General features: G+C 41.2%; 1 protein-coding gene across 1 annotated transcript in view; it reads right to left on the bottom strand.

Annotated features, from left to right (window-relative positions):
• Positions 1 to 22,798, bottom strand: part of IL1RAPL2 (interleukin 1 receptor accessory protein like 2) — a 529,699-nt gene that overhangs the window by 252,442 nt on the left and 254,459 nt on the right. The window contains exon 2 of the mRNA XM_077826986.1: positions 9,189 to 9,462. Within this exon, the coding sequence (XP_077683112.1) occupies positions 9,189 to 9,462 (274 nt within the window). The remainder of the gene's footprint in view (positions 1 to 9,188; positions 9,463 to 22,798) is intronic.

The following is a 22,798-nucleotide window of genomic DNA, read 5'->3' as shown; positions in this document are numbered from 1 at the left end:
TGCTAGTTAGAACCTATAGCACCTTCTCTTTTTATTCTAGTCCACCCCACACTGTGGGCAAATTAATGTGTCTGTTCCCCTTCATATCTTAATTAGACACAAACAAACTGAAGTTCAGGACAGCAGGTCTCTCTGAAGTGCTCTCTGCATAAGTACTGCTGAGCCTGACCAGTTCTGCTGCCTAAGGGAATAAAACCCCTAGGGGATACAGTCTTTCCTGGTGCATACAATTAACAACAGTGTATGCAACAGGAGAAAGAGAAGCTCCCTCAAATACAGACAACTGGGAAAACTAAAAGAATGGATCATTTATTATTTGATAGGGTTAAAAAAAGAAAGCGTGCATGAAGAAAGCATAATGTGCATTTAATTATGTTAATTTACAAAGAGAACTGCTCAAAGTCTTTCGGACATTCCTCCTGTTAGTGACCTGTGAAAAGTGTTCATCAGTAAAAGAGAAATACATGACAGCAGATCAAATTCTCAGACACCTGGCAATTTAACAGAGTATTCCCCTTTGGACCCAGCACCCTACATTTTGACCAAACTGATTCCCTTTTACACGCTCTGGGTCTTTTGAGAATTGTGTCATTTCCTTTTATCCCTCAGTCAAATCAAATGTAATTAACTGTTACATGAAGGCCAAATCCTACTATCTCAAAGGACACTCCCCCCTCTGTACCATAAGGCAGAGGAAAACAAAGGAAAGGAAGGTCCCTTACTTTTGGAAGTACTGGTGGCTGGTAATAGCTCACCTTACCTGATCCTTCTCTTTACAGTGTGTATGGTAACACCCATTGTTTCATGTTCTCTGTGTATATAAATCTCCCCACGGTATTTTCCACTGAATGCATCCAGTGAAGTGAGCTGTAGCTCACGAAAGCTTATGCTGAAATAAATTGGTTAGTCTCTAAGGTGCCACAAGTACTCCTTTTCTTTTTTTGGTGGTAGGGAGTGAGTACTGGCTGTGTGTCCCACTCTTCCCCAATTTCTCACCCTCTATCAAAAGTAAACGGCATAGGGGAACAAAGCATGGCTACTCCCTAAAATAACTGAAAGAGAGTTGGTCATTCATTCAGGAATGGATCTGTAACACTGATAAACAAAGCTTGGAAATATGTTAGAAGGCTGATTCCATGTAAAAAGAGATTGTGAAATCCATGTGACTTCTAGAAAAATGTCCTGGATAGGTTGGCTATGGAAGCTGACAACATGCCTTAACATGACTTGGGGTTCAGGTCTGTGTGTGATCAAACAGAGAGGTGCAATCAGACAACTGGTTAGACGGCCTTCTCTTGGATCGTGCTTGACTTATTGCTCCAGGATCATAAGCATAGGCGATGGAACTAGGAGTGCTGGGGGTGCTGCTACAGTCCCTGGCTTGAACTGGTTTCCATCATATTCAGGGTTTACAGTTTGGTTCAATGGTACTCAGCATCCCCACTATAAAATTTGTTCCAGCACCTCTGATCATAAGTAACAATGAACAATCTAAATGTAAAAAGAAAAGGAGTACTTGTGGCACCTTAGAGACTAACCAATTTATTTCAGCTTGAGCTTTCGTGAGCTACAGCTCACTTCATCGGATGCATTCAGTGGAAAATACCGTGGGGAGATTTATATCCGATGAAGTGAGCTGTAGCTCACGAAAGCTCATGCTCAAATAAATTGGTTAGTCTCTAAGGTGCCACAAGTACTCCTTTTCTTTTTGCGAATACAGACTAACAAGGCTGTTACTCTGAAACCAATCTAAATGTAAAGACTTTAGTGAATTTGAAATGGTAACTTAGAAACCTTTTCACAGTAAATTATAGAGAAGGCACTTGCCAGATAGGTACATAGAAGCAGATATAGAGTGATTAAGTTGAAACTCTAGCAACCTTTCAGAGGGATTTAGGAGAGTCTCCTTTCCTTTCGCCCCCCCCCCCCCGCCAAATCCATGGAAACTTTAGCATAGGGTGTTTAAGTCCCCTCTGCAAGTCAAAGACTCTGCTGCCAATAGAATGAATGGCCATGTTAAAAACTTAGCTCATGAGATTAAGGTGCCTCATAAGGCAGTTTCATTAGCTTTGGGAGGACCATATTAACTCCACAACATAGATGTTTTAAAAGGGGGCTGCAGAGAAAGTGGCCTCACCATTCACGTATTTGTGGAGTGTTTTAGCCCTCGTACCTTTTTTGGACTCAAAGAATTTGTATAACCCCCCTTTTGTCTTTTGGCTGGTTGCAAAGGTTTTAATGGCAGTTCTTTATTTTATTTTATTTTTAACAGAAAAGACGGGATTTCAGAGCATTCCTGAGATGGACTATTTGTCGGAACCTCTTTGAAGTGTGTTCTTTAGCTCTGCTTGACTCCCATACATGTAATGTGATATGAAGGGCCATCAGGTGAGAGAAGTCTTGCTGACACCCCTACAGAAAAACCCTCTAAGGTGGATTTGCATTGACTGTCTATATGTTCCTGTCAGGGTTCCCTCTCCACTCTGAACTCTAGGATACAGACGTGGGGACCTGCATGAGAGACCCCCTAAACTTATTTCTACCATCTTAGGTTAAAAATTCCCCAAGGCACAAATTCTCCCTCGTACCTTGGGTTCAGTAACAATGCTACCACCAAGTGAATTAGACAAACTCAGGGAAAGGACTACTTGGAGTTCCTACTCCCCCCTAATATCCCCCCAAACCCCCACACCCCCTTTCCTGGGGAGGCTTGAGAATGAACAAGATGAACACAGACCAACCTTGGGTTTTTTTAGGACACTAAAAAAAACCCCAATCAGATTCTAAAAGAAACAGAACTTTATTATAAAGAAAAAAGGTAAAAGAAGCACCTCTGTAAAATCAGAATGGAAGATAATCTTACAGGGCAATCAGATTCAAAAACACAGAGGACTTCCCTCTGGGCCAAACTTTAAAGTTACAAAAAGAAAACCAGGAATTCACCTTCCTCTCAGCACAGAGAAAATTGAGATTGGGTGTTTTTCTAGAAGATCTTCTCTAGGAATTATTGCATTAATCTTGTCTCCTGCTAAAGAATTTCCACGCAGTCTCACAACATTACCTAAACACTTGCCTTTTTAATATAACGAACTCCAAAGATGTTCAGGTTCACTGAATCCCATTTAACTTAACTCCACAAGGTTTGTTGGGGATATTGTCAGTCTCTCACACCCTAGTCTGGGCTCATTTGCAAACAGTGAAACAGAGAATATTAACATTAAAGTTATCACCCCGGTATAATAAACTCTTATCCAATCACTGAAATATATATTTTTACCCATTGTCATCATCACAGTCATGTCAGCCTTTCCCTCATACACTCACTCCCACATACCCAACCCACCTTCCCCAGTGTCCTCACCCCACCCCACTAAATTGCTTTGTTGGCCTCGATCCTGCCAGGAGCTCTGAGGAGGCATTTTCCCAAACCCACTCAGAGCCCCCACAATAGAGCACAGAGCTTCTTGCAAGATTAGACCTTGATGTTGTACATTGCTGTACACTGTACTTCTTTTTGCACTGCATTGATCCTACTGTATGATTCTGCTAGAGGTGAAAGTAAGCCGGTATTGGCCAGTACACCGTGCCGGACTGGACTGGCTTCCCCAGGCCAGCAATTTAAAGGGCCCAGGGCTTCCCGCAGCGGCTGGAGCGGCCCGGGGCTCCCCTCAGCGGCCGGAGCCCCCCGATTTGAAGGGCCCGGGGCTCCCCGCAGTGACCGGAGCCCCGGACCCTTTAAATCGCCTCCTGAGCCCTGCTGCCGGAGCCCTGGGGTAGCGGCGGTAGGGCTCCGGCAGTGATTTAAAGGGCCTGGGGCTCCGGCAGCTGTGGGGAGCCCCGGGCCCTTTAAATCATCGCCCAAGCCCCGCTGCGGGAGCCCTGAGGTAGAGGCGGCAGGGCTCTGGTGCTGATTTAAAGGGCCCGGAGCTCCACCGCGGTTGCGGTGGCCAGACCCCAGGCCCTTTAAATTGCCACTGAGCCCCGGGGCTCCCAGCCGCCTCTGCAGCTGGTAGCTCCAGGGGTGATTTAAAGGGCCTGGGCCTCCCAGCCACTGCTAGTGCAGCCAAAGCCCCGGGGCCTTTAAATCTTGATTTAAAGGGCCCAGGAATTTAAAGGCCCCGCCTCTTCCGGTTGAGGCCACGCCCTCTGCTCAGGACTCCAGCATACCGGTAAATCCTTTAAGTTACTTTCACCCCAAGATTCTGCAGTTAGTTTATAAAAGGCAATACTTGAAACAAATTATAGATGTTTCTACAAAATCATATTCTGCAATTCCTGCTATCAGCTGTGACCTTCATATTCTTGCAAACTAAGTGATCTTGATTAAGGATTGTAAAATGGAAACATCTGCTTAAAAAACAAAACAAAACACATTTTAATTTCAGCTTGATTAGTTCAAAATCTTTTACAGAGTTTGTGGTGTGACTAGTCCATCACAATAACATTATTATATTTCAGAGTATTACATCTAACCCAATTGTAATGAAATGAAAATAAATTACTATTGCTCTTTCCTCAGCTATTTTAAGCTACTTCTAATTTTATAAACAACAAAAGCAAGGATTCATTACCAAATTTTTGGAAGAAAAAATAAATTTATTCAAGCAAGAAATGTGGTCTTTTATGTATAATTACAAGACATAATGCTGTGAAACACAGTACTCCCACATAAATCTGAAAATAGGGGGGAAAATCTCTAATTACATAAGAAAGTTTTGGCCTAAGCAGCAAAACTGCAGAACTGACATAGAAGACATTACTGCTGCATAAAACATTCCAAAAAGCCTGACACATAGTCTTTATGTCTGGAAGTGAGGAGAACACATTCCTTATTTAAGAAATTGCCTATTTCTTACCAAAACTATTTGTCACATAAATGAACAAAGTGTGCTGAAATCTCCCATATAAATGTGTGTCCCAGAACTTGAGCTCATAAGATTTTTGCTAATGTTTGCTTGTGTAAAGCTGTCTTGACTATCTTACATGAAAAATGTACATCTGTTGAAATACGTAATTCAGTGTCTTTACATAACTGTTCCATAATGCAACTGTCATAAAAAATAATGGTTCTGTCATTTGTATTATACTAATTACAGAGGTAGCATTATAAATTCAGGATTTGCTAAGAGTTAATCACACAGTGGTATCAGACCACATTTCCCCTCTCCACATCCAATAGTAAATAACTTTGAAATCTGTTGGCAAATGTTGATTTTCTAATAGTAACCATTAACTTTACATTTAACACTTTCTGGAAAATATTTATAAAACAGACACTAAAGTGTCACCAAAAGTTTGAGAGTTACCATTTAACTGCTAAAGATCCAGATTCAACACAGTTTTGACTTCAAGTGAATGTTCAAGTCAATATAATCGGTTGCTTTGTCTCTTTTCTCCAGCTCTGAGGATACAAAGATTGTTCACAGATGCAGGAGCCGATCTAGAAGGTCTCTCTGCAGAATCAGGGGCTATGTTTGCTGTCCACCCAGAACAATGGAGCCATGGTCCCAAGTGAGGCCTTTGGGTACTGCCCTCTTATAAATGTTTACTATTACTCTTACAACTGCTACTAATAATAATAATAGAGTGTGGTGGGTTCATCTTTAGTTCAAACTAGATGTTAGTCCACAGCACAAAACAATCAAAACATCACAGTCCTATATTGCTGGTAGCCTCTAGCAGGATCAGAAGCAGATAAAATAAGGTAGAAGCAAGTCAGTAGGCACTAGTGGAAATGCAGATAGGAGCTGTGGAAGTTTCTAGGCTCTTTCCAGTTCTATTAATATGCCACCAACATAAGCACTAATGTTCACCAAATGTATGTACAATTTTAAACTACAATGGGTACCAATATGTTTTTGAATTAAATTCAGTGGTTTCAGCCATGGACTCTCAGTGAGCTTCATAGCCAGCTTGACTGAGAAGGTAAAAGACTTTATCTTCCATGTTCACAGAATTTTTATTCAGTACTGAAGTCACGCTTAACTTGTCCTTTGTAATGGTACTTCATCCTTCTGTGATCAAACAGGCTGAATGGAATATGTCCTGAGGGAAGAATGATGTCACATTTTGGGAGTAATGGCTACATCTTCACAACCACAAGAATGGCCAAAAGGGAAATGTATGTTTCTTGTTCATCTCTGTGGTAAATGGGAACTTCTAGATGCTAGCTCCTCCTGACTACAAATGTGTCTGTTTTACATCAGCTGAGTTGATCTGTCTTCAACATATAAATGTTCCCCATTTGCCCCTCACAGCAGGTATGATCCTTTGCCCCATATCCTGCTAACTAAACAAAATCAAGCTCTGATTACCAAATTCTTCAGGAAAGTGCATCACTTGAGCTTTAATCATTTAAAGTTTGATCCAACAAACCTTTTCTCATGTAAATAATTCTTATTTATGTGGGTAACTTCAATGGGACCACCCGTGTCAGTAAGGGTTTTGCAGGATCTACCCCTTTGTTTGTTCCTTGATGCTTTTCATTCCAGACATAGGATGGGTTTTTTAATTAATATTCAGCTTAAAAGTCAAATTTTTCTGTGGAAAGCAGATCTTTTCTGCAAAAATTTCCATTTTGTTGATACCGCGTCTGTCAAAAAAGAAGTTCAACCGACATTTTTACAACCAGCTATGGATGGTTAGGTTTGGACAAAAATATTCTGCTGCCTTGGGAGTGCTCAATAGAGGGCCTGAGACGCAGAATCATAGAATATCAGGGTTGGAAGGGACCTCAGGAGGTCATCTAGTCCAACCCCCTGCTCAAAGCAGGACCCATCCCCAATTAAATCATCCCAGCCAGGGCTTTGTCAAGCCTGACCTTAAAAACTTATAAGGAAGGAGATTCTACCACCTCCCTAGGTAACGCATTCCAGTGTTTCACCACCCTCCTAGTGAAAAAGTTTTTCCTAATATCCAACCTAAACCTCCCCCACTGCAACTTGAGACCATTACTCCTTGTCCTGTCCTCTTCTACCACTGAGAATAGTCTAGAACCATCCTCTCTGGAACCACCTCTCAGGTAGTTGAAAGCAGCTATCAAATCCCCCCTCATTCTTCTCTTCTGCAGACTAAACAATCCCAGTTCCCTCAGCCTCTCCTCATAACTCATGTGTTCCAGACCCCTAATCATTTTTGTTGCCCTTCGCTGGACTCTCTCCAATTTATCCACATCCTTCTTGTAGTGTGGGGCCCAAAACTGGACACAATACTCCAGATGAGGCCTCACCAATGTCGAATAGAGGGGAATGATCACGTCCTTCCATCTGCTTGCTATGCCCCTACTTATACATCCCAAAATGCCATTGGCCTTCTTGGCAACAAGGGCACACTGTTGACTCATATCCAGCTTCTCATCCACTGTCACCCCTAGGTCCATTTCCAAAGAACTGCTGCCTAGCCATTCGGTCCCTAGTCTGTAGCGGTGCAGTGAGTTCTTCTGTCCTTAGTGCAGGACCCTGCACTTATCCTTATTGAACCTCATCAGATTTCTTTTGGCCCGATCCTCCAATTTGTCTAGGGCCCTCTGTATCCTATCCCTGCCCTCCAGCGTATCTACCACTCCTCCTAGTTTAGTACCATCCGCAAATTTGCTGAGAGTGCAATCCACACCATCCTCCAGATCATTTATGAAGATGTTGAACAAAACCGGCCCCAGGACTGACCCCTGGGGCACTCCACTTGACACCGGCTGCCAACTAGACATGGAGCCATTGATCACTACCCGTTGAGCCCGACAATCTAGCCAACTTTCTACCCACCTTATAGTGCATTCATCCAGCCCATACTTCTTTAACTTGCTGACAAGAATACTGTGGGAGACCGTGTCAAAAGCTTTGCTAAAGTCAAGAAACAATACATCCACTGCTTTCCCTTCATCCACAAAACCAGTAATCTCATCATAGAAGGTGATTAGATTAGTCAGGCATGACCTTCCCTTGGTGAATCCATGCTGAGTGTTCCTGATCACTTTCCTCTCATGTAAGTGCTTCAGGATTGATTCTTTGAGGATCTGCTCCATGATTTTTCTGGGACTGAGGTGAGGCTGACTGGCCTGTAGTTCCCAGGATCCTCCTTCTTCCCTTTTTTAAAGATTGGCACTACATTAGCCTTTTTCCAGTCATCTGGGACTTCCCCCGTTCGCCACGAGTTTTCAAAGATAATGGCCAATGGCTCTGCAATCACAGCCACCAATTCCTTTAGCACTCTCAGATGCAACTCGTGAGAAGCAGTGAGATACACAGGACAGGCAGGACCACCTCAGCAGCATGACCAGAGATATTTCTTTGAAGCGATTGTGGTGCAATATTGAAAACACATACAGCACTTGTGAAGTCCTTTGTATTTCAAAGTAGAGTCAGTTAAAGGAACATTTATGCATTTTTTAAAAAAATCAAAGAGCCTTCCTAGTTTGCCCTATAAACGCATGTTTAGGACAGGCACTACTATGCAAGTTAAGGCCCCAAATCAGCAAGCCATCCCTTATCAGCAATGCTCTTAAAAACATGCACAACTCAAGCACATGTTTATGTCCCAACTGATTTACATATTCTCATTTACATTTACGCTTATGTGCCTTGCAGAATCGAGGCCTCTGGAGGCACACTAAACATTCGATCAACATGTATCGCTGCAAACCAGAATAAACAGATTTTCAAATCAAATAGAACTTTGACTATCACTTCCACAATGTCAGGGCCATTCAGACCAGGTTATGAGCTGTTAAGCCATTTTAAAATGTTAACTCACTCTTGATAGACAGAGGTCACAAAAATACCATGAGAAAATGATAATCTGTGATTACTGTCTGTCAGTTATGGGATTTGCTCTTGATTTGCCAAACAGCTTTATTTGACCAAAATATTTGTTTTGGTTTAAGCCTTCAGAACTGAGCTGCCGCCACACCCTCCCTCCCCTTTTTCGTGACTAAGTTAGAAACCTTTGAAAATCGGTCTCAATGAAGGAAGTGATGACATATTTAATTACAGCTATTGGAACAGATCATCATAATTATTTGAGAAATTGTAATTCCAAGACAATGCAACAATCTGAAAAACAATCAGGAAAAGAAAGATAATGAGTATATATTAATTGGTAGTACCTTTCAGTCCTGAAATAGCTAAATTTAAGCATTGCCTTAAATAAGAAAAACTATAGAAATGTATTGTTATATTCAACACAATACCCACCTTAAAACACATGTGTAGAATCCACTGTCTTGCAACTCAGCTGAATGAAACCATATTGAATCTTCATCCTTGCTCATCCTAACTTCCGAAAATATAATGGGTTCTTCTAAATCTCCTTTGTTTTTGTACCACATAAGCCTAAGACCTGTGCTTTGGGCCATGCTATAATTAGTCCTGATATAGCTGTAGAAAAGGGCACATTTCACTCGGACTGGTTCACCTGCCAAAGCCATGTATGTCTTGAGATCCACTGACCAGTCAATGCAACCATCAACTGAAAGGAAAACAATAAAAGAAATATTAGATACAGACATATTTTTCAAGATAGTGAGAGACAACCTGTGAAATGCAATAAAATCAATCAAAAAGAAAAGGATCTTTATTTTTAAGCCATTGTGAATCATCAGTCACAGTTAACCACAACTGAAGGTTTTCAATAGATTTTAGTTTGATGTAAAAACAAAAAAAAATTTCATTTGTAGAGTGCATTTTAGCTCCATTCAGTTCTATTTCCTCTTTAAAATTTCATTACTTCCACTAACTCTTTAATAAATAAAGAAGTGTTTTTACCTTAGCTACTTGACCTGAAAAACCAGTTTAGAGTTCTGTAATTAATGAAAATGCATGTTAGCATCTGATCTCAATCCACCCCCTAAACCTCTTCCTCTCACCTCTTCTAATGATCTTTGTCACTGTCACAAGGTGCTTCTTCAGCTACCCTGTGAGCTGTGCTGTGTAGCCTATTTTTATAGTCTCCAAATCACAAACATACAGTCTTTCTTCTGGGAACTTGTCCCTGATGCCAGGTCACCATTCAGTCCACCCCTTCTGGGGTTACAAAGTCCAACTGGACCACTGTCCAAATGCTGTCTCCAGGCTGCATTTGGATCTGGCTCTGGTCTCTGTGCCACTATACCAGTGGCTGGGAGGGGAACCCACCACACCGGGTTCCAGCCCAGTGACCCTATAACCAGCAACCCGGGTCTTCTCAGTCCCCATTCCTGCTGCTGTTTCGCTGGGTTCCATCCTACCCAGCCTCTCTATCTTCTTAGATTTACGAATGGATCTTATTCTACTCCCCGTAGCTACTTCACCCCTATCCTAGTCTCTTACTCCAGGGCAGGATTGAGGGCTTACTTTCCCCCTGGACTTGCTCCTTTTCCCTACAACCTCCCTCAACCCAGTGTGACAGCAGTCTCCTTGCTCTATAGCCCCCTTCTGTTTTCACCTTCCTGGCTGTATAATGCTTTTGCAGCCCTTCCCCAGCTAGGCTTCACTCCAAATTAACCCTGGCCCTCCTTGTCTCAGGTGATGCCCTGGCCTCTCAGGCTCTTGTTAGCCCTATCAGGACTGGTACTGGGAGCACAACACAGTAGCAATAATTAGATGTGACATAATCCACATCTTTATAATTTTATTTTGAAGTCCATTACACAAGGCTGTTTCTAAGCACTAATTAAGTTGCATGCATGTGTCTTATACAGTAGGATACCTTTACTGTATGCTGTGCAATGCAATCGTGTTTAATAGAGCAACGCGGAAGATGTGGCTGGGGTCCTTTTGATGTCAGATTATGTTCTTTGGTTAAAATTTCTTTTAACTGGATTTCCAGGCTCTGTAGCTTTGATAATTCACTTTAAAAATGCAATTGACTACCACTTCTCAATCTCTTTCACTACAATCTTCTTTAGTAATGGGAAACATTAAGGTCCAAATCCAGCAATTGGTTACATATTTGCTGACTGCAATCAACAGGGCTTTGCAAGGGCTCAGTAGTCCACAATTTGCTGCTTGATGCCTAACATAGGTACATTGGATCAAAGATTTATCCTTTATGTAATTCCATTGACTTCAGTGGGATTACATGAGGGATTGATATCATCCACAGGCCAGCTGGTATATATCCATGATATACAGATGATATATTTCAGGGTAGATCCATTGAGTTCGATGTAGCCATACTGATTTTCATCCACTGAAGGTTTGGCTATGTTTTGCAACCACGGGACCTCTTTCTGTGTGTATCCAATACCCATCTCTATAGGATATATGTTAATTTCTTTCATTTACTCTGACAGCTATTCTTTATTTCATGCATACCTCTAATTGCTCTGACACATTAACTATTATTTTTTCATTACCTTCCTAAAGGAATGTACAAAGCCATTTCTTAAATTGTTTATTTGCTGGGATCTCAAACCGAGTCCATGAGCTTTGGATCAGTTAGTAATTCCATCATTGATGCATGAGCCAGAAAAGATTCCAGTGTGTTGGTTCAGCAAAGCTGACCACAGTAAACATGAATAGACTCTTATGGCTCTGAATACACACAAAGCATATCAGGTGAGTAAGAAGATCCCGTTCTTACAGAGTCATTTTTCAGAGGAGTCTCACAATTTAAAGGTATTAGGAAAAAAGTTTGCATTTAGAACCTAGTCAAAATCGGAAAATGCTGCTTCTGAAGCAGAATTTTGAAGATCATTCATTTTTTTTTTACTATTTCTGTCAAGACATTTTCAATTCTTTTTCATCCTGTGTCTTAGCACTTCCATGTCCACTAGCTCCTCACTGAACAACTGAAACAAACATTAAGCATCCTTTAACTCCACCTTATCAATTCATCTATTTTCCAATTTCAGGAGGCATATTTTCCCCCTTTTTCATTATTTCTCCCTCCCTCTATTATTTTAACTTGAAAGTTGAGGTTAGTTTGACTCTGCAAAGTACATTAGAATAATGCAGTGTGCATAAAAGACACTATGAAGTCAAGTGGTAGTTCAGAGCCAAGTTACAAAGGAAGAAGACTGGCTGAGACTTTCCTACCGCAGCTACTAGTATAATAATCTGGAGACACTATGGGACAGATCCTCAGCTGGTTTCAGTATTATTTATTATTTGTATTACTGTAGCACCTAGGAGCCCCAATCATAAACCAGGACCCCATTGTGCTAGGTGCTGTCCATACAGAGAACAAAAAGACAATCCCTGCTCCAAAGAGCTTACAATCTAAGTATGAAGGACAACAGATGGATGTATACAGACAAGTACAAAGAAACAAAAAGCTAGTGGGAGGCATTGTGGCCTAGTGGACAGACCAGTAGACTGGGATTTGGGAGACCTGGGTTATGTTCCATTATGGGAATAATGATACTGGCCTCTTTTGTAAAACACCTTGAGCTCTTTGGATGAATAGTGCTATATAAGAGCTATTATTATTATTAAAACAATATTGTCTCACTATTTGTCATACATTTATAAATTTGTTATAGCTCCAGAGAAGCCAATGGAGCTCCGACAGTTTACACCAGCTCAGGATCTGTGTATCAAAAGGAAAAGGAAAGCAAAACACACTGGACACTAGACTCTTTCCCCCCACTCTAATTGTATCCAAATACAACAAAGAGCAAACCTGCAACTGGGCTCAGACTAGTCGGACACCAGAAGCAGCAGTGATCAGACTATTTGGACACCAGATGCAGCAGTGGAAGGGGAGATGTTTGTGCATGTGACGCATCACGCCATTGTTTCTGCCCACGTGTGGGTTCTTCGGTTCATTTCCTCAGCTAGATAGCCAACTTGCTTAAAGGAGCATTCTGTGAGATGCTAATTATGGAGAGCAGAGAGATGTCAAGAACTGACTGAAAATGAGGTAATGATTTGTAATAGGGCTTCTAACATTTGATGACATTTAGAAAAAAAATCTTGCAGTGAGCATGGACTAAATCTTAATTATCGGAGAAAGATTAATCAAACAGAAGATGACTTTCTCCCCCCATAACTATTTTCCCTCTTGTTAAAAAGCATAATCAAGAATGCTTCCTCTTATGTAGCCGGAGAGGCTAAAATCTAGGTCAGGCTGCCTAAGCTTATGTGTAGCTGGAATTTTTCTCCTTGCTCTGCTGTCAATCACTGAAGTGTATGAATTGTTAGATTAATCTGGAGCATTCTCAAAGCAGTCATTAGAAATGACTGGAGCTGCTAAGGTGGAGTTTGACACTCTATTATCAAGAACTAAGTTTGCCATCATTTGTGTTGGGCTTGCTCTTGCTATGTGGTATTTCCATGGCAGTAAGGAGAAAAAAATGAATGACATTAAAGAAAAGCCAGGAGAGGCATTGTGCTATATAATAAATGTATCTGACATGTGTTCTTTCCAACCCGATAATCTACTGCTTCTTAAGAAGGGCCTCATCTAAAGCCCATTCAAGTCAATGGCAAACTCATATGTATTTTAGACATTTGCTGTACAACAATAAAGAGAGTTAGTTAAAATATCTTTTCAGCATTCTGAGCAGTGAGAGTACACTGAGAGCACAACAAACGCTGTATATTACCTTTCACAGAGGGTCAGTGACATGCACCGAAACAACAAACTATACCTTCCAGTACAGTCCCATTTTCCATTCATCATAAAATAAACATATCACCATCTAGCTCTTTCCCTATTCTCAAGTCCCTTCTGAGGAGCTGGAGCTGTTGTGTGCTGATTCCATGTTCCACAGAGATGGTTGCATTTCTGTGGCTCAAAAGACCCATAATTAGGGCTGGTTTCTTGTTGGGGAGGCTGCCTCCCCTACTGCTCCGCCGGAACTGATCACCTGCCAAAACCAGACTCTTTCCCACCAGCTGAGGTGAGGGCCCTTTAAAGATGACTTGGTCTGGTACAGCATTTCCTTCTTCCACATGGATCAGTCTCTGGCCAGAAAAATAGAGGAGGGAAGGGTGTGGCCTGTTTGGAATGAGAGTTTAATAGCTTTTCTGGTGTACTTTAAATAAGGGAAACACTTGTGGACAGCAGAAGGGGAGTAGGAGAGAGTTGGGCTCCAGCAGTTCCATGAGTCAAATCAATTTCTTCCACTTTCCATTGCAATATCCTGAACAATGCACTACATTGGTCAACGTTGGCTAGCTATATGCTAGATCTGATTTAAGTCAATTTTCCACAAGCACCAACTCAGGGAATGGAAGTCAATGAGAGATGAAAGACATAAGCTATTATTCCAATTTCTTTCTCATGTAGGTGATGCTGTTTTATCATCTTTTAAATAATATAGCAAATTTTATTTCTGTTTTATTTCCTGTCACTTCCAGAACTCGGCAGTAATCCCTAATGCATGCATTCTGTGATTTTCAAGAGAGTCCTAATGGAGTTTGCCATCTAATTTTCATTGGCTTTCAATGGTATTTGATACCTGAACCCCTTAGAGTCCTCTGAAGATCCCAGTTCTAGTTGCTTCTCTAGTGAAATTGTTTACAGACCAGATGCAATCAATATAGCTTAATGTTATCCCCATAATGAAGAATTGGATGATGCCTTCAATAGTGAAGTGAAAGGGAAGACTTTAAATATATACAGTGAATTACAAATTAACTTTGCTGCCAACAATCTCCTGTATTTCTGTGTTAGCATCCTACAATGTGTATTGCATTTCCTCCATTTTCTAGTGATTTAACATGATTGTTATTATAAATATACCTAGTGGTCTAGGGAATCTGGGTGCATTTTATATGAACCGTAATAATTTATGAGCAATTATAGAAGAGCATGTACATAGTCTCTGAGTAATTTGTCTTTCTGCTTCCTGTCATATAAATAATTTTTGCATTGTGAATCTGCCTGTAATCATTTTTGTAAGGTCCTGTCATGCAGAGCAATTTATACCATGGAATTCTTATACATGTTTGTCTACCTAGTTATCTGAAATCTAATTTTAAATTCAAGTAAACTAAAAATAAATAAAGAAGAATGAACTAGTTAATTTACTAAATTTATTATTGCTCACACAATAATGCAGTACAGGAAAAAACATTACATATTTGACTATAATTATTTGGTAAGAACAACATTCTTCTGAAATAAAAGTAATATTTTTATTTACTAGTTGTATTATAACTAGAGTCTGAAGCCCCCAGCCAAGAATGGGAACCATTTTGCTTGGGGCTTGTGATGGGGTGCTGGAGGCCTCAGGATCCTACCACACCCCATCCCAGAAAGAAGCTAAGTCCTCCAAGAGGCCTAGGTAGACTGCGCAGGAGGTAGCCAATCAGGGAAAGGCTGCAGGGATCAGCCAATTAGAGGGTTGCAGACCAATGTCAAAGAAGGTGAAGAGAGAGAGAGAGAGAGAGACAGTTCCTTGCTGGAGCCAGAGGAGTATAAATGGTGCTCCTGGCTGGCTGAAGGGAACCACAGAACCAAGGATAGAGCAGTTGCTGGCAGTGACCAGGGGAATAAGAGGGAGATCCAGGCTGGCTGCTGAGACTTGTGGTATGCCCTACAGTAAAGGTGAAGCATATGTGAAGGTGAAGGGGCTTTGGGGAAGTGACCCAGGGAGCTGAAAGCAGTTTAGTTAAAGGGACTTGGCAGCATGTGGCTGCTATTCTTAGGTCCCTGGGCTGGGACCTGGACTAGTGGGTGGGTCCAGGTCCGCTCCCCTCCAATAAGCCACTGGGGAAGTGGCCTACGGTTCGACAGTGATAACCCTCCTGAAGGAGATCTGAACTGTTAAGAGGCCCTGCTGGAGAGCTGGAGCCAGAACAGATCAAAGTGGGTGAAGAGTCTCCAGGGAGAAGCCCTGGGGGCACGGCCCTCTACCAGGGCCAGGAGCGCTCAAAGACTTTTTTGGACTAATACCCTGGAAGGGGTCTGTCTGAGTTGTTCCATACAGACTATGTGTAACTTGGCCGGAGGGTTGAGTCACTAGAACAGGGATCGGCAACCTTTGGCACGAGCCCCACCAGGAAAAGCTGCTGGCGGGCCGGGATGGTTTGTTTATCTGCAGCATTTGCAGGTTCGGCTGATCGCAGCTCCCACGGGCTGCGGTTCGCCGTCCCAGGCCAATGGGGGCTGCGGGAAGTGGCGCGGGCCGAGGGATGTGCTGGCTGCCCTTCCCGCAGCTCCATTGGCCTGGGATGGCGAACCACGGCCAGTGGGAGCTGCGATCAGCTGAACCTGTGGACCCTGCAGGTAAAGAAACCGGCCGGGCCCACCAGCGGATTTCTCTGGCAGGCCACGGGCCAAACATTGCCGTTCCCTGCATCAGAAGCTGCCAGAAGGGGTCATCGCAGACTGAAAGAGGTGCAGACGCACATCTGAACGAGGATGCGCTCACGAGAGGTGGGTGCCGCTCTGTTACAGGGCTGTATCAATACACAGAGAGATGTTATCCCTGCCTCAAGGAGTTTACAATCTAAGTAGACAGAAGGTGGGAGGGAAAACAGAGAAGCGATGTGACTAGTCCCAGGATTTTAGAAGATGCTATTTAAGAGAGAAAGTATTCTGCGCACTGAGGAACTTGGGCTTCGGGTTGTGCAGCTTGAGAACAACCCATCTTCAAGCCCCTTTGTTGAATAACAGCAATCACAGCTCAGTGAAATTACAAGTAGCTGGTCAAGAGGTAAGGGGGGAAAAGGAAAGAGTGATAACAAAAGGCTTCACGGGTGGCATTTAAGAGCATTGCCTTTAGCAGCATGAGAGGTGCCAGGCCAGACAACTCAAGCAGTGAGGAAAAGAGGAGGAAACAGTAGGCGAGTCATAGAAATCAGTGATGTTTCTTTTCTATGCAGCATTGGTCAGACATGATTTAATGAGCTTCAGTTTGATGCTATTTTTATTTCAAATAAATATTGGCTTTAATTCTGACTATATTCTCATCTGAAGTTGCATTTCAACGGAAAGGGACACAAATACAATAAATGAAAAAATATATCCATAAAAGATGAAGGCATTTTTAGAGATCCACCTTCTACACTTCTTAGGAAAAAAAATAAAAAACCTTTGCTATGATTAGAGTTGGATAAATTACTCAGAAGTTTTTCTTTAACAACCTATTTGAATTTAAAATTGAATAACAGTTATTTATTAGTAGTAGTACGACAGTCCTAGGAGTCCAGTCCTGGACCAGACCCCCCTCTCCTTGTTCTAGGTGCTGTACAAACAGAAAACCAAAAAACCGTCCTTACCCCCAAAAGCTTGGAGTTCACCCGTACTCACCCCCATTTGCGTGTGCTTGTCATCAATAACTGAGCAACTGAGTTTTACTGGTACAACTGTTTGTGAATTTCAAACGGTGCAAAGGCTGCAAAATTTCAACGCTGAGCTGTTCAGAAAGAACACACTTTAATTTCACTCATGCAAGTGTTCACATTGAGTGAGATTGCACTGTCAGTCAATCAGGGCACAGAAATGGACACATCTGTCCAGAGAGGCGAGTTGAAAATTTTTCTCATCTAAAACTTCACATTTCAGCAAAAAGGGCCAAAATTTACATGAAAAATTTTGCAGAAGTTTTATTCTAGTTTTTGACCAGCTAACAAACCATAACAGTGCAAAACTGCTCACAGTTCAAATATTAACGTTCAGTCTAGAAAAAAGAAATATTTTAAATTTGTCAGATAAAAGTGGAATAATTAATATGTTTGAAAAAAATTGTTCTGTGCTTGTAGATACACATACACTAGCATAAGCAGAAAGAGAAGCTGGCTAATTGTTTGGAGAAGCCTTTACACTAGTAACAGGAGAGAGAAACAGATGCTAAATACATCAACATGTTAGTCTTTTAGATTATAGCATTTAAGCACATAAGGAAAAGAAGACAGTCATGGAATGTTTTAAGTGGCCACAAAAGGAATCAGTCAAAATAAGTTGCCCAATAGTGACAGTCCTTACTTAAAGCTCAAACACAATTTTATGGGGGCTACTTAATATGATTGTTTAAGTTTGGTAATTGCTGTAGGAAGTGCTCTTTATATTTATGGAGTGAGGAGTTGCTAGAGATGTGGGACTACCTATCATAAAAGGAAAGAGAGCTGAGGGAGAAAAATATATAGGACCTGATTTTTCAAAGGTGTTGAATCCAGGGCGTCGGGGAACAAAAGAAAATGAAGCAAATTTTCCTTTCAGGGAAGTTCCAATTAAATGAAAGTGTTTGAAATTTCCAACAAAACTCCATTATTTTTTCAAAGAAATCAAACACTTCCTGCAAAATTAGCATAACTGAAAACCAAGTTCCATGTTGGTTAAAAAGTTGAGAGAAATTTTTCAACCAGCCCTTGTGCTGAACACCCAAAATTCCAAGACTCAACGCCATGGGTCCGAACGAGGGGGCAGCCTCCTTGCTGTGCCTACTCTGTCCCCACCTATGCAATCACGCAGGGCTAGAAGCAATCTAGTCTTTTATGCAACATGCTAAAGGCGGCACATATTAGACACACGTGACCAATCTGAAAATCAAAGTCCAGCTTTGGAGCATCTGTGAATTCTCAGCTTCTGGGAGTTGGGCATAATTCATGAAATCTGAAGTTGGAAATTCCTTTTGAAAAATAAAATATAGAAGTAGGGTCAGTAGATATTACTGGACAAGGACATTTCGTACAGTAGCACTTGTCAGATCTGCTGGGCAAACTGATGGCTCCAATGCCAGCTTTTCCCATGGCATTTTATCACAGGGATTTTCAAGAATACTTGCTGATGGAGAGAAAAGCAAATGGGAGCTGGCAGGTAAAAGTGAGACTGAGACAGGGAGTTCAGAAATACATTGTGTTGTGGGAAGGGAATCTCTGGCTGGTCTCATAACAATCTTTTCTTCCTCTTCTAACTTGGATGTTCTGAAAACAGATCGACCTGAACTGAACTCTCCTTCTGATGCTGTGCTGTTGGCTTTGAGCTGATTTGTATCCTTAGCAATGAGGGGAAAAAAAAGAGCCAAAAAAGCAGCAGTTTAAAATGCAGATCTGCATCCTAAATTAACAGATGGGATGGTTTTGATCCTGTAATTAGTTTCCAATTTGGTAAGTTTTTAAGAATGCATATTAAAATAAATGGGAGACGGGTTAGAGCTTGTATACTATATAGTTCGTTGTTTTAAAATATTTAGTTTAATGGCTTGCCTCTGTACGGCTGACACAACGTTATCAAATAATGTAAAAGGCACATTGAAAAAACAAACTACACAAATAGGTCACCTAGAAATAAGGGACTATGTTTCATTTCCTTACGTTTTTGTATACTTTATAGGACTCCGGAGCACAGAGTCTATTCAAAGCCCAGTTTTGAGTCCCCTCTGTAATTTTCTAAAACAACTTCTTTCCACCGGCAATTTCCTTTCTGTACTGTATGCCCAAAGAAGGGTTTGATTTGATTTTGGAAGGTATCACAATAATCAGACATGCTACATGCTATTCTTTGTTGGAGCTATGAGACCTAGAACTATTTTAAAAAACAAATGCATTGCCCAGGATTTGTTCACACATAACTAATAGAGTGCATTCTTCACAATGAAAAAATGATCCTATCAATTTAGCATCTTTTTCCATTCACGGAACATCACTGCCTTGATGGGATGAACAACCAAAACTTCCAGTGAGAATACTGAATTTGCTTTCCACAAACAAACTAGATCTCCAATGTTCATGGAAAGCATACACCAAAGCAGGGCTAATGTGGCCGAAGGGACTTCAGTAAACAATTTGAATGAATATTAGATGAAAATATATTTGCATTATTCACCCAGCTCTAGTCCTTATCCAGAAATGACTTACTATAAAACTTCAAGCTGGTTTATTTCCCAAATCTTCAATCACTCGTTTCTTTTAACTGAGTTCGAGTACAAAACTTTTTATTTTAGACATTGAATTCTAACACCTGGAGACTACGTGAGGGTCATCAGGTATCTTAGAATTTTTATGAGATGCCTGTCTGAGACGCCACCTATCCTAATTTAAGCTTTCACTTTGAAGAAGCGTTTAGCCATCTTCATTCTAAAGACAGCCTTCAGAATGTAAAGTGATCACTAGTGACTCAGTCCTGCAAAGGAATCCATGAGGGAGCACCATCACATCTGATCTGAAATTGGGCCAAGCCAATCCAGAACATGGCAAGGTCCTAAGAATCTCTCTATAGATTTTTATAATAGGCTAATAAAAATGAATAGTCCTGTTGAAAATGGGCTACTGGCATGTGAGGGGGGTAAAAAAAACCCTCCAAGCTACATAATTGCATAGACATTATCATCAATGTATCTAAGTGCTTCACAACTATTAATGGATTTTATCCTCCCTGCACTCCTAAGAGGCAGGAAAATACTATCCCCATTTTATAAAATTGAAGTACAGGGAAGATTAAGTGACTTGCCCAAGGTTGCAAAGAAAGTCTGTGGCTGAGTGTAGAATTGAACCTGAGTTTCCTGAATCCCAGGCCAATAATAGCCTCTCCAGTGGATTGTCCTTCCTCCCCAGCAAGGCCACAGGCAGAAAAATTATAGGGCAGGTACTGCAGCCCTGAGGCTTCTGCTAGAGAACTAACATTTCTGTGAAAAAAAAAATCACTTTTGAATTTTCCTTTAAAAAACATGAAAATGATTTTTTCCTTCCCCACTCCTGCTTTCCTCCTTGCCCATAAACACCTTTTCAATGGCAAAACTGATTAAGAAAATAAAGAGTTGGGGAGGAAAAAAAACGGGAATCCGAACATTTTCAAATCTGAAAAATTTAATAAAAAGCAGTCACAAAAATGAATAAAGGAAAAATTGTCCTGTTTTCTAAACCTGCAAAAATAAAAGTGATACCAAACTTTTTCACTAATATTTACCCCTTTTGACTAGCTCTATATGAAACTAAAAGGACAAAGATCAGCCCTGAAGAAGTCAGTGGAATCACCCTGGGTAATTTACCCCAAAGTGTTCCTCCTACCACTCAAGTCTGCCCAACCATCTCTTTGCCACTTTTGTGCACACTAACATCACTGGCCAAACTAGAGAGAGATGCTACTATTTCTTGTTGAGACTATTTCTTGTTACTTCTTCCAGAGTAAAATAAAGGGTGATCAGAGCAATTATAAGGAACAGATGAACCATAAAAACAAAACGAAACAAAACAACCTCCCCCCGCCCCCCCCTGAGAAAATAAAAAAAGCAGCCGGAAAATATTCAAGTGTAGTTATGAATAGAAACTCTCACTGAAAACTCCAGGCAAGGATCAATACCAGAGAAATGTGCTCTTATAACTGGAGGTGTAGACAGTTATTTTTGTAAGTGTTGCTGACTGTATGAGGTCTCTTTATGCAGATTCTCTGCAATAGTTTGATATTCTCCAGCCAGCCACAAGAACCCAGGGAGGAGGGGTTCATTTGTCCCATTTCAATTTGTTGGCATTATACAAACTTTAGAAACAAAGCTGAATTCATTTCAATAATTGATGAGCCTCTTTCCATTAGAGTCCCTTTGAATAACATTACTGAAGGTAAAGCAAATGGAAACTTAGGCCCCAGATCAGGTTGCTGCAGACTCAAGTCATCACACAATTAGGAAGCTCCAGATACACTGCCTACTATTCTCAGCAGGAAACAATACAGTCCCAGGGAGCGGATAATAATAAGAATTTTAAATCAGAGGAGATTGAAACTATTAATTTTCTTGTCCCCTGGGGCAGAGGGACTGGTCTTTATGGAACTAATCAGTTTATTTTCCATTTATCTTTGGAGAGTATGGATAGCTCGAGTTGAATGATCATTTGGGGTAGAGCATGTTCCCCTGGAACCTGGATTAGGGTAGGCAAGCATATTCCCTGTTGAATATATGGGACCAAATTCACATTTGGTGTAACTCCATTACCTGCCTAGGGGAAACTTTCAGTGGCATAAATCCACAATCATGGCTTTTATGCCACCTCCGTCCTGATCTGGGAGGAAACAGGGATGAGTTGGAGGGAACAACCTGTGCCTTGGGGATCCATGGCTGTCGGAACAGCTCATGCAGTTTATCCCACCCCTTTGTAGAGGGCTTGTGAGCATTCTGAACCACTTAAAGCCTTGTGGATCAGCAACATGGTGTTTGTGGATAGGGTAGAAGATTTTAGGCAGCTATGCGGTGGGACACCTGTTCATGAGCATTTGTTCTAATCCCATATTCCTGTTCAGTCCAACCACATTAAGGTCCTTTACGAGTTATTTGTAAACATTCATGTATATGGATTGCTGTTCAGAGGAATGCTTGGGAATGGTTAATTCTTCAGAGGACAACCCATATCTGCATTGGATCAACGGTATTCATTATTCATTGTGTCATATATGTTGCTTATTACCATTATTCCTTATTCTCCTGCTTTAAAGATTTCAGTCATCCAACCAAGGAGTGGAAACAATACAGTGTGACCTAGGCAACCATCCCATATCATAAACAGTGAATACAGTCGGTAGAGTCAACACTTTGGATCAACAATTTTCATCCTGTACATTCACAAACTATTTGGTGAATCCTTGGGGAAACAAATACATGAGTTGAAATTAGGATCTGTTCACGAACAGGATAAAAACCCCAGAGGTTATATTCATCTGAATTTATTTGCAATGAGTAATTCAACTAGCTCCAGTCCTTTTCTTTGTCACCAAGCATTTGACTTTGAAACTTTAATCACGCTTACAATTTTACTGTTGCTCATGCCATTCCTTCCATCGTCCGGCAGAGATAATTTCAGTGGCAGTCAGCCAATTAGCATTTCCACTTGCATGACAGGTAGACCTTTGCTTGAAAAGGTGATGACCCAAGATCCAACCTAAGTTGTAATTTTCTCTCTCATTTTAATCCATTAGCTGTACATATGCAGTAGAATTTAAATCT

Source organism: Eretmochelys imbricata, chromosome 9, assembly GCF_965152235.1.
Source record: "Eretmochelys imbricata isolate rEreImb1 chromosome 9, rEreImb1.hap1, whole genome shotgun sequence".
Taxonomy (NCBI): Eukaryota; Metazoa; Chordata; order Testudines; family Cheloniidae; genus Eretmochelys; species Eretmochelys imbricata.
This window is presented reverse-complemented; position numbering and strand designations above follow the sequence as displayed.